Here is a 17,816-nt window from a genome sequence, read left to right on the forward strand (position 1 = left end):
CTATCTTATTTAATTTTGCACCAGATTTATATAATACCTCTACTTAGTATGAGTTTTTGAGATAAATTATCAATCCTACCCCTAACGTAGCAAGAGGTTTAAATTTTTATATATTTGTACATTTGCCATAACGTAAACTTCAATAATTATTGTAAGCTAACATATATACGTGTTAAATTTTTGTACACTTAATATGTGGGAAAAAACTTGTATTCAGACAAGGTTAAACCACATAAAAAATGCATTGCATTTGCATGACATAACATATCAATTACATCGGTCCACTCATAAATTAAGTTATTAAAAAAATAAAGTATTATTGTATTCTTACAAAAATATAACAACTACAATGATACGAGAACTTTCATCTTGATTGCCATAATGTGTTTGCTAAGTTATCACGAAATATATCCATGGATCTATCACTAGAGTGTGGCGTAGACGTATTAGATATATTTTGTAAGATAAAATATTTTACATATATTGCAGTTATGGTTGGAACATAATCTGGATCACGATCACACCTAGGAAAATACTTGTCGGATGTATAATTCTGACATATAAAGTTATGTACACATACTGTTGCAGCAATAATCATTTCTTGCTTGTCCATGGGATATGTAGGCATCTTTAAAATGATTCGCCATTTCATCTTCCACACACCAAAGGTTCACTCAACGACATTACGTGCACTTGAGTGACACTGATTGAAATACTCTTGCTCTTCACTTGGAGGAGGTCCATTTCTCCACAAGATAATATTTACCTATAATACATAAATTGAGTTGTATTTATATGACTCAAAAATAAGACAAATAAAAGATTACAAAAAATCTATAATTGCATACCTTGTGGGGGATGTGGAAATATATCTTTATCAACTTCAGCGTCATGCATAGAACCAAGTTGTCCAATAGAAGCATAGGTAAAACGCATGTCAAAGTCGACCGCTACCATCATATTTTGAGTGGGACTCTTCTGTCTACCAATGTATCTAACATATTCTTCACGTGGTGGGTTTATTGTGATATGAGTCCCATCAATGGCATGAATGCAAATTTTGAAATGTGGCCACATTCTTTTGTGAAACCTTCGTCGCCACTATTATCGTCATCAACTCCATTCACTTCTTCTATGCCATCAACATTAATAGCAGGAGGAGGTTGGGACGAACTTTCTGGCAGGTCACCCTAGCAGGATTCCAATTATCATTTCCTATGTTTCGAAGGTCTTAAAAAATTTCTTGGAGTAAATGTTCATTCTGAAGGCCTCTTAACTTGAACTTAAGACATCTGAGTAGATCATATGGAACACAAAGATAATATTACGATAAATATTTACAATGCACGCTGAATTTTTTTAAAAAAATAAGCATTATTAATTATACCTTCTTCGCTTTGGTCCACCAATAATCGGATGCAATAATGGTTCTTCTAGCTTCATCCCAACCTAATCCCGTCTCTCCGCTTATCAATTTCCTCCATAGATTGTAGTACTTCTTTAACTTGGCCCATTTATTCTTGAACTTAAGTTTGTCATACTTTTAAGCCAGTCTTCTTTTCAAATTTAGTAATTACATTATCATATGCGACCGTATTCAAATGAGTACTAGGACACTTTCCATCCCTAACTTCTTGTGCAAACAACTCACAAATTATACTAGTATTCTCATATGTACATTCAAGGTTATTTGTTCCATTCAATTCATCTTCTGATGGGTCTACCATCTACATAAAAAATATTGTTGTGAGCATGCTCTCATCTTTTTAAGAATATTCAACTCATGTTGGATACCATGGCAAAAACAAGTAATCATTCATTGTTGTAGACAAGAAGTACTAACCACAATGTTCTTTGTGTAATTAATTATTACCACATGCACTGTTTGCATACAAACCGACCGCAGAGACAAACATCAATATTTTATCCGAATAGTATAATAGGCAGAGTAAGATATACTTCATTACAACAAGGTTCTAAGTACTGTAGTTTGTGATCATACATTATTGTCAAAATACTATAGCTTGTGATCATCATAAACAAGTACCACAACTAGCTATGATCATTAAAAAGTACTCCCTCTATCCCAAAAAAATCAATTCTTCGGTTTTTATGCCCAGTGTTTGACCTTCTGTCTTATTTGAAAAAATTTTCAGGAAATTAGAAAAAAATTAGTCACACGTAAAGTACTATTCATGATTTATCATCTAATAAAAACAAAAATATCAATCGTAATTTTTTAATAAGACAAAGAGTCAAAGATTATAGGTTTATTTTAGGACGGAGGGAGTAGTAAACAAGTGCTGTAGCTATGTTCAGGAGGCAGACAGCTAGCTATGGTCATAAGGCCATTCTCAGTGGCCCTTTCATTTGATATTAATCAGGTGTCACATCAGATTTTTTGATGACATGATAAACATTTAATTATAAAAGAGAAGAGAACCCTTTCATCCTAGTGAAAGACTCATGACGTTGTTTCTAAGCAAATAAAAATTGAATGAAAGTCCATTGAAGCCAAACTTTTCTTTCGTCTACAATTTGTATGGCACATTTAGGCTGCGTTCGCAAATGGCACTAGCCATGAGTCAATTCAATGCACGTAAAACGAGAAAATCCATTAATATATGATTAATTAAGTATTAACTTTTGCAAACTTGAAAAATGGATTAATTTGATTTTTTTAAACAACTTTTATATAATTTTTTTAAAAAATATTATCCCATATAGTAGTTCGGGAAGCGTGCGCACGGAAAACGATGGGAAAGTTTTGGCCGAGTATCAGTTGCGAACGCAGCCTTGATCACACTTTCATGCAGGAATTTAATGCTCTACTAAGTCTATAAAACTATGAAATAAAAGAGACAACTAGGGATGCCCTTCATTTCACAGAATAAAACTGAAAGGCTGACATGTCACAGTTTCACTATGAGTAGCCATTGAGAAGGGCCTAAAATAAACAAATACTGTAGTTGTATGCTTAACAGAACAAGAATGTCAATAGCTAGCTAAATTTGTTCTTTAAAGTAATGTTGCTTCTAGCAAATAGAAAAGTAGTATACTTCACTAGGTGAAGGCAAAAAGCTGTTCTACTGTTCAGGCTCGCGGAGAAGATGTGCCGCGGCCGGGGGTGTCTAAGACGACGGTCGGGGGCGCCGACATTGTCAGAGTTGGGTCCAGGGGGGTGTTGTCATTGTCAGATTTCGTTCTGGGCGACAGCAGATTTCGATCTAGGGGGCGGCGACGGTGACGTGTTTGGTCGGCGGCGTCGGCTACGACGACATCGTTCGGATGACGTCATCCTTGGTTCTGAAAGGGTGGCGACAAGATTCGTGCACCACTACGGTAGGAAAAGGGGTATATGAGTGATATTGGTGGACAATCTCTTTTCTATAAGACAAGGGTATTTCTATATTTGGTTGATTGGATTCAGGTGGGAAATTAACTTTTTGCATATTCACGTGACCTGTGTAAATAGGGGGAACTGTTTCTCTTGTTTCACCTCATAATCAGAATCACAAAAGAACTGTTTGGATTAGATTTTGCTAATTATGCAGGGAATTGAAGACGAGAATCTGTGCCAAACGGCCCCCTACTCAACCAAATCTCATCAAAATTGGCCAGGTTGAAGTTCATCAAGTGAGAAAGGAACTTACCAAGTTTGGTATCGGTCCAAGCATGTTTGATCCTCTAATTGCTGACTTGATGAAGACCGAGTTAGAGCCACCACTCTAAATCTGTACCTCTTCTTCTCCACTCACCTCTCCTCTCCTGTGATCTTACTTTGGCTGCTGCTCACTTTCTCTTCAATAGAGGATATGATTTTTCTTCCTATCATAAAATAATGAGGCAATCCTAACCATTGATCAACACATGAATAAATGACTCATATTTCTTAAACTTGTGGGCTACAATAAGCTGAGATGAATGGATCCATGCAAAAGAAATTTAGCCTAACAGGCGTGCTTCCTAAAAAAACTTCTAATAGACGTTTCTCATAGTTTTCTAAACTTTTCTATAGTAAGATTATTTTTTACTTTCACATAAGCCAAACAATCGTTAAATGAATCTCACTTAATTACCTCATTTCCGATTATGAATTTGCCCATTGCTGCGTGCTGACGTCTCCATATTTCATTTCCCCCGTGCCATTTTCTTTCTGTCCACGGCCATCCCTCTCCCTAAACCCCTAGGCTAGGGTTTCACTCCTCGCGCCCCAATCACCATGGCGACCACGCCGCCGGCGGGCGCGGCGATCCTCGACACGCTCGGCGACTTCACCTCGCGGGAGAACTGGGACAACTTCTTCAAGCTCCGCGGCACCGGGGACAGCTTCGAGTGGTACGCGGAGTGGGAGGACCTCCAGGCGCCGCTCCTCTCGCTCCTCCTCCAGGTCGGCGGCGGCGGCGGCGGCACGGGACCGGAGATCCTGGTGCCCGGGTGTGGCAGCTCGGTGCTCTCGGAGAGGCTCTACGACGCGGGGTACCGCCGCATCACCAACGTCGACTTCTCCCGCGTCCTCGTCGCCGACATGCTCCGCCGCCACGCCCGCGCGCGCCCGGAGATGCGGTGGCGCGTCATGGACATGACCGACTTGCAGGTAACGGTCCCGTGCTGCTTCGCCATTCAACTGCGGTGTGTGGTTAGCTGCTTTGGGAGCTAGGATTTCGGCCTTGCTGATGCTGTGTTTCTAGGGTGAATCTATATGGGTTGCAACACTGCTTGGAATTGATTTTCTACTTGACCATGCTATTAGGCATGACCGCATTAGCCATCAAATGGAGGATAAATCGGCCTCTACCATGTTGGTACTCGTTATTTAGTGGTTTGGTTAACTGAATTTAGTATCTGGTGGCTAGAATGGGGGCTTTTGGTAATGCGATGTTCTTGGAGTTTGAGTAGGCAATGCTGATAATTGAATGATATTTGGTTGATCGTGAATGCTTGTGAACGTATTATCATGCAAAGTCATCTAAACAAATTGAATGGTGTGTTATTTTCACCTTGAGGCAGCTTCCGCCGATGCTCATAAGTTTAATTTGTTGCTTGTGTGATATGATGGATCAAGCAAAGAACAGAAGGGGGCACTTCATTTGGTTGAGATTCTATTGAGCCTGGCAGAATACTCACGGGGCTTTTATTTTTGTATGTTTCTTACAATTGATATGAACCATCACTGACAATGTTTTCTGCACAGTACACTTTTCAAGAGTTCTTTACCTTTTTAGTTCTCATTTAACCTTGCGTTCTTTTTAGAAATACTGGGTTTTTCTAACTGAGTTTTTTTTTTCTATTTGTCCATCAACCTTTATTTCGGATATCTTATATAACATGCCTGATTCATCAAATCACCAGTTCACAGATGGATCATTTGATGTCATACTTGATAAGGGTGGACTGGATGCTCTTATGGAGCCTGAGGCCGGCACAAAACTAGGGATGAAATATCTAAATGAGGTGCTTAATGTTGTATTTTTCCAATTTTAAATACTGATGTTTGATGTTGTAATCGAAATATCATTTTGATTTTTAATAGGGCATGTTAGTGTTGCAATTTTATGTATGTAGCGGATTAGTGGACTTTATGGAAATGCTATGTTCTTTATGTTCTCCCTGACTTAGGAAGCACCTCTTTGCTTGTCTTGCAGGCCAAGAGGGTTTTGAAATCAGGAGGAAAATTTGCTTGCCTTACCCTTGCAGAATCCCATGTCCTAGGTAGCTTTCTGTCAATTATTGAGAGAACTGATACCTGACAATTGCAGTCTTTTCCTGTTATGTTGTTACACTTAGGACTACTTATATGTATTACAATTTTGAAGATTTCAGTTTTCAGCTATACTTCTTTTACTTTGTTCTTAGGTGACTGAAGATTGACATTTCACAGTTTCCACATAAACTTTTGTCATTGCTTTCATAACCACATCAACATTCTTTATACATCTTAGCGACTTTGAAGATTCGGAATAAATATTCTTCCAATGTTTCCAAGGAAACTTTAAACTGTCTTGGTATAAAACTGAATTAAAAAATTGTAAGATTATGAATGTGTTTTTAACAACAAAAACATCAGTGTTTTCTTTTTTCTTTGGAAACTAATGATGTACTTTTTCCTGCAGATAATTTGCATACTTCCATAGATATTTGTGGTCATGAATCAAATTACAAAACTGTACCACAAATGATAAAAATAACCAATTTAATGTATAAGAGGTTATTTACCTAGTTGAGTAACAGTAATTTGTCTTCTCCCCTCCTGCAGCCCTGCTTTTGTCTGAGTTCAGGTTTGGATGGGATATGAGCATTCAAGCTATAGTTATTGAATCCTCTAAGAAATCTGCCTTCCAGACCTTCATGGTGGTCATGGTAAAAGGAAAGATGGGTGTAGTAAACCCAGTAAAATCACTATTAGATCAGTCTGCTAAATTCTGTAACATGAAACAGGTACTGCTATATTTCTGATGGAAAACAAAGAACTAAAGTCCTGTCGTCACTCTTACTCTTATCTTTTTATATTGTTGCTACAGGCAAATGATGTAATTCATTCTCTTGAAAAGGAAAACACCATCCGGGAGTCATACAGTTCTGGTGTTGATGTTGTTTTGTCATTACGTGATCTTCAGTTAGGAGCTGTAGGAGATCTGAAAGTGATTATCCCAGGACGAAGAAGGGTGTTCATTCTTGGTGAACAGGGAAGTTCACTCTATTGCTACAAGGCTGTTCTACTGGATGCAAGAAAGCGAACTGAAACCTTTGTATATCATTGTGGAGTTTTTATTGTGCCTAAGGTCTGTTATACATTGTCAATATGCAGCTTTGATTTTGCTCCAGTATTTACTGTTCTCTATTTTTATTGAATCCCCTAGTGATCATTTTCTTGTTCTAATATGACCTGGAAGAAACAAGCATATGATAAAATACATTATGATCAGGAAGTATTCTTCAAAGTCAAGTTACACTTGATCTAGATGATGATGAAATGGAAAGCTGTGTTGATCAATGTTATTTAGGGCCCAGTGTACATCCGTGTCATTTACTTCATCAATGGAAGCGTTCAATACCAATTTCAATGCATATCTCAAATATTATATTAGTTTTGTAAGCAGATGTTTGTTGCCTGCTGAAATGCGATGCTGTATTGCATACTTGGCAAGGGACACATCCAATTGATTCAAATTAATATATATGAAGAAAAAATCTTTCGAGGTCACCCAATCTATTTCCTTTTTGTCATGATTCTACCTTTTTATGCGGGTTTAATCTGTCTCACCTTGAATTGTAGCATTGCGAGAGAGATGATAAACCTTCATGCAAATATGTTAATTGTGCATGTAGCAATTAGCAAATGCAAGATTATGTGGTCCAATCGAAGTCAGGATGCATGACAAGTGACATCACTGCAAGATAATAATGAACTTGCCGGTAGACAATATGGCAAAATTATACGGAAATATGTAATGAAAGAAGAAAATTATACCTATTTTAGCCATGCAGATGCAGCTGAGTTGTGTGATACATGCACATATTGGGATATAGCTGAGAGCGGAGGCAGGATAATCACTCCTGCAGTCCTGCTCCCATCCCCATTTATAGTGGCTGGCATGGGATGTAACTCAGATTAGTAAAATTTCTCTTCAGAATAAGTAGAGATTGTGATGGTGCATCTTATCTCGTATACCCTAGATTGAGTCTTGTATATGCTTTAAAGCCTTTCTTATATTTCTCATTCTCACCGTTCTGTTTCTCTGTTTTATGCCTATTGTGGTTCTGCATCAAAAGATTTGCTATATGGGTATTGGCTAGGCTTCTCTGATAACCAGAGTAGTTTAGTCCTCGAGTCTTTCTATTTTCTTCCATTAAGCTAGATAAAACCTAAAACAATTAATCTGGCGCTCATAATTGCTAATGGATATAATTTGCTTTCAGTCTCGAGCACATGAATGGCTTTTTGCTTCAGAAGAAGGGCAGTGGCATGTTGTTGAAAGTGCAAAGGCTGCTCGTCTAATTATGGTACAACTGTGATGGATTCAAGCCTGATTATTAATTTGATATTTGGGATCACTTACTGCATTTCTGTAGCTTATATCTGTGTTATGAACTTATCTTAGGTATTTTTGGATAGCAGACATGCAAATGCTGACATGGATGTTATCAAGGTGATTATTTGCAAGGATGTTGTGTGGTTGCCAATTCTGATACACCATGCTAATGTTATTGTTTTCGCAATTTTTTCCAGAATGATTTATCTCCTCTTGTTAAGGATCTGGAACCTGGAAATCCTGAAGAGGAAGCCCGTATACCGTAGGTTCTAATGCATTCAATTTAAAATTTCATCAGTATTTTTTACTAGATGTCATTTCCATGTCAATGAAATCAATTGTAAAAAGAATTGAAGAAAACTCTAGACAGATCCTAATAAAAATGTCAAATTATTAAGGCAAACTTTCTAGTGTGGTATTTTGAGTAATGAGTGATTTGTAAATGCCCAGGATTATAGTAATGCTTTGCTTTGGCCCAGCATGAAAACTCAATCTAGATCTAATAGAAATTTACTGACACCAAATAAATCTGGTGGACTTATCCTGCTTATAATCCTATTTTAAAGTGTATCATCGTCACCATTATTATATCTCAATCAACTTTTCAACTATGTAATGCAAAACCTATAAATATTTTCTAATCATAGTTGGGACGCAAAAAAAAAAATGCAGGTTCATGATGGCTGGTGATGGTGTGAAACAACGAGAGATTCTGCAAGAGGTAATTGTTAAAATCGATTAGTGGCAATGCTGTTTGTCCTTTCCTAAGGACTAATATTATCCACATTCACATCATCTATATGTCATATTGGAGGCTTTTACTGATTGGTACTCCCTCCATTCCACAATGTAAGACTTTCTAATCTTGCGTAGTCACATGGAAGACATATATACAATCCATATGCATTGATTGATCATTTGATCAATGGATGAGTCTAGATAAGACTAAAAAGTCTTAAAATATGGAATGGATGTTGTACTATTCTTTGCATAAGCATATTTACTGACTGCCAAATTACAGTAGTTGAAACCTTTCCGAGTCATTTAGCACATATTTAGTCCATGACATATCATGAATGATAGTTGCAATGGAACTGTATCCACTTTTTAAAATTTTCAAATATGAAACTAGTACTGATATCTCACCTCAATAAAACTGTTTGATGCTGGCAAAAGGACACAAAGTTTGATGTCTGCACTCTGGACATCATTAATTGATGGATTAACTTGTGGTTTTTGTTTAAAGATGATAATTAGGTACTTCTCTTCCTTATTATGAAGGACCTAGGCCGCGTTCGTTGAGAAGGGGGATAAGTTAACTTATCCGGCACGGAAAACGTAGTAATAGATTAGTACATGATTAATTAATTATTAATTATTCAAAAAATATAAAATAGATTAATATGGTTTTTTAAAATAACTTTCTTATAGAAAATTTTTGCAAAAAATACACCGTTTATCAGTTCGGGAAGCGTGTGCACGGAAAACGAGAGAGCTAAGTTAACTTAGCGGGTGGGACGAACGCGGCGCGGCCCTATCCTATGCCCTTAACCTCCTGATTTTCTTTTATCACCATTTACTAGTATACGTTCTAGAGAAATATCTACTCATATAGAGACAAGGTTTATACTGAAAGTAACACAAATGTTTTTTTTTCCATAGAAGGAAATGTCATTAAAAGAATTGCTATAAAACAGCCTTGTACTACATTCATACTACGTTTTAATTATATGGTATACATGCACCTATGGACTATAATGTTCCTTTAATCGAATTTTTTGAAACCGGTTCACTGGCTAGTTGTAACTTCTTATCACTCATGACTTGTATGCATGCACTACTTTCTCAAATGGTTTGCTTGCATTGCATTTTGAAGGTAACTTCAGAAATAACTGGTCCTATGGTTGTGGAAGATGTTGTTTATGAAAGCAGTGATGAAGACCAAAGTTCTATGACTGAAACAATGTACCGGCGCCTCATCTTTAAAAGAAATTCTGGTTTAGTGCAATCTGAAGCATTGCTTGTCAGAGATTCCACCAGTGACAAGGCAGATGAAAAGAACAAAAAATCACCTTCATCATCCAAAAAAAGGAGGAACCAGAAAAAGGGTCCCTCAGGTATGTTATGCAAATTTAAAATTTCAATATGCTGGTATTATTCGTTGTTTGCTATCTCGTGGTAGGAATAATCAATGCCCCTTTATGGGGTCATTAGTTTGAGACTTTAAGTTGTTTTTTTTTTTCAAAATTTGTAGGTCTATTTCTGATTTGCTTTGTCTTAATGTAGTCAGATGTGTGTGTGTATATGAAAATTAGATCCTACTACCAGGGTGTAGCTACTCCCTGCACGTCCATGATGAAAAATATTTTCATAACTGTTTCTACTCCCACTCAACAGAAAGTATGGACATTATTAAATCTCATGTGAATGATATAACTACATGTATAGAGTTTGTACTTTCTATTGAAAAAGAGAAGAAATATGTATAGAGGTGTTTCTGCACCTTAGACGTGAAGGGAGTAGCTACACCTGGTAGTAGGATAGAGGCTTCCTATATATGAAAATTAGATCCTACTACCAGGGTGTAGCTACTCCCTGTACGTCCATGATGAAAAATATTATATATATATATATATATATATATAAATTCAAAGGTATCTATTCGCTGCTAAACTAGTACTTGCATTTCACATATAGTTGATTTTAGTGTGATGTTTCTAATTTTCAACACCGTACAATTATCTTTATGTGTTTCCTCTAGTAATGCTGGACTGTTCTAAACCTGAGATATATGCTTTAGTGACACATCTGTTTTTCTGTTCTTTGGCTTTTGTAACCAGGTTTCCAAAATCTGACTGTAAATAGTTTTTACTGTGGTACTGGAGAACAAAACTTGTCAGAATTTTTTATTTTTATTTGAAACTTTGAATATAATCAATGGACTGTAATTCTTGGTGGGCTGGTCATGTTAATGTGTTTAAGTTCTATAAATTAGATGACAAAAAACCCGCTCCCGCTGTACCTAGGCAAGAACAAGTATATGTGATCAGGGATATTTTGTTAATTTAAAGTTTGAAAACCTGGTAGTAACACGGTGATAATTTTACTCATTTACAATAAGTTAATAAAAAAGGGTATAATTTTACTTTTGATCTTCCACTATTTATAAACGATTTTCTGGTCTTTGCGTAATATGTAGGATCCAAGACTATTCTGAGGATTGATCATAGCTATCTTGGTAGCTCTTATCACATCAGTATCATATCTGGCCTTTCTTTAATTACATCTGCCCTGAGTTCTGCTTCAGTATCTGGAACAAAAGTAAGTAACATGGTCTCATTCTACACGAGCAATATGGCTTGTTAAAGATTACTTCTATAAGGAACGAATTTTCTAGTTTTAATTCCTGGATGCTTGCGGTAGCCTTTATATTGTTTTCTCATTTGCTGTTGCAGTGTAATGCCATTTCTTAAACCACTATAATACATTTTGTAGGTTAGCACAACTGTAATAGGGCTTGGAGCAGGAAGTTTACCAATGTTTCTTCGTGGGTGTCTCCCTTTCCTAGATATTCAGGTAAAAGAAAGAAAAATGTCTTTATCTTGGCTGTTTGACTGGTTGAATGGGGTGATCAGCTTCTCAAAGTTTACAGGTTGTGGAGTTGGACCCTGTGGTAGAGGAGCTAGCAAAGAAATATTTTGAGTTTTCAACGGACGAGCAGTTGCAGGTGAGTCATTTATTTTACTATCAAAGGATTAAAAATGCCTGTTACTGTACAATCTAAGTTGTTTTGAAAGATAGGAAAGATCTCTCTCCAAGCTGTAATATGACTTTCTTGGAGGCTTTTTTAGTTATTTCAACATTTTGTTTTCCTGTGGGAAGTACTGCACTGCTGTTAATATGTGATATATAATATTTTCAGAGCATTTTTTAATTAACAAAGCATTATGGATGTGCTCGTTTCTTCTAAGTAATGTTTTGCTGTACTCCTGAGGGAAATCAAATTTAGGTGATGTTTAGTAAATATGGCAATAATGAGATTTTTATTTGTTGAGTAAGAATTCTTATGATGTTCTGTAGCATCTTTATATGGAGTTTCCCATCCCTATGTTAGGTGCATTTGGGAGATGGAATCAAATTCATAGGTGATATTGCTGTTGCAAACAGTGGGACCACCACCCAGCTCAATGCAGTTAAAATTCTTATTGTTGATGTTGATTCATCTGATCTGAGGTAATTGCTCTTAACATTTCCATGATTGCACTCTACCCTTGTATGTTTGTCCTCTTACAAAACAAATTCATATCAATCAATTCTGATTTCAAGTTGATGGATGCTCCACAGCTCTGGGTTGTCTTGCCCTCACCCAAACTTTGTTGAGGACTCATTTCTTCTGGCGGCAAAAACCTACCTTATTGAAGGTGGTCTGTTTATCATCAATTTAGTCTCGCGGTCACCTGCAGTCAGGGAGAAGGTTGTTTCACGACTGAAAGTGGTAAGATAGAGTCCAGACACACTTCTTCTTCTTCTTCTTCTTTTTTTTTTTACAGAATAGGATACATCAGATTTCTGAACACAGTTATTTATATGAAGTAACAATTCTCTCTGTAGGCCTTTGAGCACCTATATTCAATAGATCTTGAAGAAGAGTTAAATGAAGTTCTGTTAGCATCCCCGAGTGAAAGATACCTGGATATCAACAATATGGATGAGGCTGTGATCAAACTCAAGGCCATGCTGAAATTCCCAGTGGATGTAGAATCAGATATAAAGAAGTTGCAGAAGCTGCAGTAGTAGGCTCAGCTGCATCTAAATGTGCCATGCATCTGTCCTCGGCAGCCTAAGGAAAAGGGCTGGTCTAACTTCCTCCCAACTATAGGATCAAATTGCTTGTACCAAAGGGCATACGTACACCTTCCCTCGTTGTGTTGTCAAATTTTGTTCTTGTCAAGCTTTGCTGGAATCTGTATAGAGCTACGATAGGCGAGAAGGTGCCTGTCAGTTTTGGCCTACATTGCTGAGAGATTTTTCTAATCCATCACATTATACATATTAAAGTGACTCTCAACAGTTGATTAGTGCCTCGACGTCGGTAGGCTGGCAGACCTTGCTGCTACTGGCGAAGGTGCTTCGAGACAACCGCGTGCCAACTCCGCTTGTTGCCGTGCATGGAGTTTCACTCGGTTTTGGTTATATGTCTGAATCTTTTGAGGCAGAATTTTCCCTTTTACTATCTCTTTTCTTCAATTTGCCCCGTTCCACGATATAAGACTTTTAAGCATTATATAGATTTATTTAGATGCTAACGAATTTAGACACATAAAAAATATATATGTTGATATATGGATGAATATAAGCAAAGCCATAATGTTTTATTATATGAAACGGATGAAGTAGAATATAAGCATTTCTTGTTTAGCCAAGACTAGTAACAAGTATAATAGTTGCCTACAAGTTGACGACCTATACGTTGGAGAGAGAAAATGACTTGGTTTTGCTTTATGTTTGAATCTTTTGAGGCAATGTTTTCTCTTCACTATCTGTTCCAAAATATAAATGTTTCTTGTTTAGCAAAGACCAATGGTGAGTATAATAGTTGATAATAAGCCAAGTATAAGGATACTTGTAGAAGAGAAAATAAAAAAATTTATAGGATGTGTTTGGCTTGTGAACGAGATGAGATGTGTCCTATCCATCATTGGTTAATCTTATTTTTCTATTTGGTTAGGAGGATGGATTAGACAGTGTCTTTTTGTTTGTTTGAAGGGATGAGATGAGATGGAGTGAATCTATCGTATGTTTGGTTTGAGAGATAGATGTGAGATGGCTAGATATGATTTCCTCTCTCCCTTTCTGTGTGTGTAACGTGGGATGGATCGGTCCGGCCAAATTTAACGGACCAGTCCATTCAACATATGGGAAGAATATTCCTCACTGGGTCCAACACATCCTATCTAGTTTACAAACTAAACAATAGCAAAAATAGGATCGCTTTGACCGAACCCACTCCATCCTTGCAACCAAATACATCTATAGCTAATCTATTATCCATGCTACTAATAACATGAGCTTATAGCTAATTCTTGGCTATTATTAAACATGTTTTAAGGTGACATTAAAATATTCTCTTTTAACTTTGTTGATCGATTTTTGAATCTTAAATTGATAATATTTCTTTCCCAAATAACTGATTGGCTCCAAAATTATTGGAATGATTAGAATCATGAGAATTATGGTAAAAATGTTTATATAGTAGTGTAAAGAAATAAATCATGTTTATATTTTAGAATAGAGGGTATATGTTTTAAGAGTGTTTTTGGTTCTTTGACAATGCCATTTGCATTTTGCATAGGAGACGAAGATCAGAGATGCAGCATGCAATTGAATTTACCAGCTTGAATACTACTAAACTCATCATTTACGATCAACTCAACAGCTTGAAATAATGTTGAACAAGTTGCCCTAGTACCGGATCTTATCATCAACATTCCAGGCATTCAAGGAAGGCAACAGGTACTTTGTTTTTGCTAGATCTGTCGATTATGACTGCTTTTGGTTTTGCTTTTGCATATCAAGAAGAAGATAGCTATCGCAACATCAGATTACGATAATTTTGCCCATTAACAGGGGTTTAGGCACGCACTCTCTTCCTCAGATCCGGTTCCCATGCAGTGCCTAGTGTAACTGCAACTTAAGCAGTCATGCTAGGGCCATCTAAATAGTATTCAAGGCTTAAGATTTATTTAGACATTGTTTATTGAAGATAAAACACGGTGGATGTACTGTAGCATTTGATCTATACCATTCACTGAAAAAATGAAGGGATGAGATTGCATGCAGTCATTATCTTGCAGTTCCAATGATGACTGCATGTGATCCCAATCCCTCTTCCTCTGTTAGACCTGTCCGGTCTTTGAGTTTACCAGAGAGCATGCACGTTCCTTCCGAGTACGAAACTGTACATGCTATGCCTCCCCTTGGGAGCACGAGAATTTCATTGTAATTCTGCAGGATTCTCGTAGGAAGGAGTTGAAACTCAAATGGAGAGCTTTTCAAGGAGGCATCTTCTGTCTGCATCAGAAATGCACCAATAATACAAGTTAATTACTTATTTTTTCTGTTCTATATTATAATACTTTTTTTTGACATTGCTTAGATTTATGTATTGTAATGAATCTAGATACACATACAAAACATACATACTGATACATGGATGAATATAGATAAATTCAGAAAGTCTTATAGTATGAAATGGAGCGAGTATACAAACATGATTCTTTATTCAAAAGGGGAAGAACATGGTGGACCTGCATGATATTGAATTATTGATACCCTGTCAACATCTCCAAAATCCACGAGAGATGCAAGAACATTATCTTAGTTGCGTTTGGTAGGTGCATAGATCTTTAAAAGTAACACATGTGCTTAGTTAATTGCATCGCATTATCATAATAAGGTGTCAAGCTTTTCTAAGGTAATCAAGTGACATGCTTGAACAAGTCAAGACCATTTTCTTTCCCAACCTAATCTTTTCAATTACCTTCATTTATCGGAATTTGCTGGCATTCGACGATTATTATGGTGGCAAATAGCAAATTTGATCCTGAATTTATCAGGGAGAAGTGAAAGAACAACTATTCTCTGTAGTCTCAAATTGTAAAAGATAAGTGTGAATATATACGTAGCTGGTGAAGAGCCAAGAGCATATAAATATATAATAGAGAAGCATTAGATTTTTTTTTTTGGGGGATAATGATGCATGCCATCAGATACCCAGAAATACATAAAATAATATATATGAAATCTCATCAGATTCAGAAGGTAAACGCTACGTGGATATAGCACAATCCGCATGCCTACCAAACATTGGTCCTATGATTGTTTTTGTGATTAAATAATCTACTACCAAATATTGATCATATGATGATTTTATCATAAAATAATTTAACTCGAAAGCGCCACCTTTAAATATTCCATTACTCGTTGTCTCCCAAAAGATCGGTTTAATATTTGAAGTAGGAAAACAAGTAGCTTGTTCAAATCTCAAATTTGGCTATTCAGATGCCATGTCAAGCATCAGTCATTTGTTTATTCTTTCTTGAATCTGTCAGCAACTAATTATCACACAACATGCAGGTTTGGTGTTAGCAACTTTGTAACTGATCAAAGAAACATGAGTAATTAAAGCCATTTTCGTGGACTCGTAGGTCAGCAGGACTGAACCTTTGAAATTCAGGAAACAGTCAAATTTAAGAGTACAGAACCATCATGAGCATATGAACATTGTGACTTTGGTCTCATGACCTGATGAAAGTACAGACTCGAATTGACAGACATATTAAGGCCAGGAGACAGGAGTGAACATAGAACAATTTTGAAAGCCACTAGCAGTCTAGCAGACCAAGTCGTAATGTCCTAACAACACTTGTATTTTGATTGAATTTATCAAGTAAGAAACACTGACAGCTTATTAATTATTCTTTTAGCAAAGCTGAAACCCTGTCGATACAATATTCACTACTTTGCAGGACAGCTAAATGTAAATTAGACCAAGCATGAATGTGATGTCTAAGACAAATTTATCTGGTTGCAGAGTTGCATTAAAACAGACAAGCTAACTAAGGGATTAATATGCAGTGTCGGGCTCTACTCTTGTGCCGTCCTCAAGATTCTGACAGCTGACTGGATGAATTGAAAATGACACCCATATTTTCGTTCAGAGATTCAACATTCAAAGCACGGTCAACATTTGGAGCAATCCAGCTAGCTGATCGATGGCTGTCCGAGTCTAGCACCACATACTTTTTGCTTCTGTTTATACTTATAAGTTAAAATTTAGATTTTTAATCTTAAATTCGGAGTTGATTTTGAGGTTTTTTCACCGAAGTTTATTTTTCAGCATTGACTTTTAGATTAGTAAGAATATGTATATAAAAGTTTATTCGTAAATTATTATTTGTTTATAAATACATTGTTCACTTTTTTTTTTCATAAAACGAAATAATCACCCCTAGAAGATCGCGGCCCTTCTGAAAAGAAAGAAACTAAGGGGGTGTTTGTTTCTAGGGACTTATTTTTAGTCTCTAGTCACATCGGATGTTTAGATACTAATTTGAAGTATTAAATATAGACTAATAAAAAAACTAATTTCATAAATAAGAGCTAATCCGCAGACAAATTTTTAAGCCTAATTAATCCATAATTAGCAAATGTTTACTGTAGCATCACATAGACTAATCATGAATTAATTAGGCTCATTAGATTCGTCTCGCGAATTAGCCTTATAGATGAGTTTTATTAATAGTCTAGCTTTAATACTTCAAATTAGTATCCAAACATCCGATGTGACATGGCCCATGTAAACAACCCATAAGCTAAATGAATGCCCTCGAATATTTGTACAAATATGTACCTTAGGTATTCTTGGTGCACAGTGACACTTTAAGCTAGTGACAGCTAGCTGAATAGACACATATATACTCCCTCGAATTTATAACATATGCCATTCTAAACTGAGCCAAATTTAGATATTTGACTATAAATAGCTTTTACTGTCTTAGAATCATGCATCCCGTCTTTCGCTCGTGCAAATAATTATAAGCCAAAATTTAAATTTTTACCCTTAAATTTAAAGTTGATTTTGAGTTTTTTATTGAAATTTATTTTCTAATCTTGTCTTTTAGATCGCTAAGAATATATATGTAAAAGTTTTATTCACAAATTATTTTTTATTTATAGATATATTATTTGACTTTTTATAAAAAAACTTAACAATCACTCCTA

At 36.3% G+C, this 17,816-nt stretch overlaps 1 protein-coding gene across 1 annotated transcript; it reads left to right on the plus strand.

Moving 5' to 3' along the window:
• The first annotated feature begins 4,127 nt into the window (after positions 1 to 4,127).
• On the plus strand, positions 4,128 to 13,281 carry LOC102712531 (eEF1A lysine and N-terminal methyltransferase). The gene is made up of 16 exons (XM_040523768.1): positions 4,128 to 4,597; positions 5,353 to 5,454; positions 5,646 to 5,712; positions 6,257 to 6,438; positions 6,522 to 6,782; positions 7,921 to 8,004; positions 8,103 to 8,150; positions 8,231 to 8,295; positions 8,706 to 8,754; positions 9,910 to 10,150; positions 11,233 to 11,354; positions 11,529 to 11,609; positions 11,686 to 11,760; positions 12,148 to 12,266; positions 12,378 to 12,528; positions 12,645 to 13,281. The coding sequence occupies exons 1-16, from the start codon at positions 4,223 to 4,225 to the stop codon at positions 12,825 to 12,827; spliced, it is 2,205 nt and encodes a 734-aa protein (XP_040379702.1). The 5' UTR covers positions 4,128 to 4,222; the 3' UTR covers positions 12,828 to 13,281.
• The last annotated feature ends 4,535 nt before the right edge of the window (positions 13,282 to 17,816 follow it).

Source organism: Oryza brachyantha, chromosome 4, assembly GCF_000231095.2.
Source record: "Oryza brachyantha chromosome 4, ObraRS2, whole genome shotgun sequence".
Taxonomy (NCBI): Eukaryota; Viridiplantae; Streptophyta; class Magnoliopsida; order Poales; family Poaceae; genus Oryza; species Oryza brachyantha.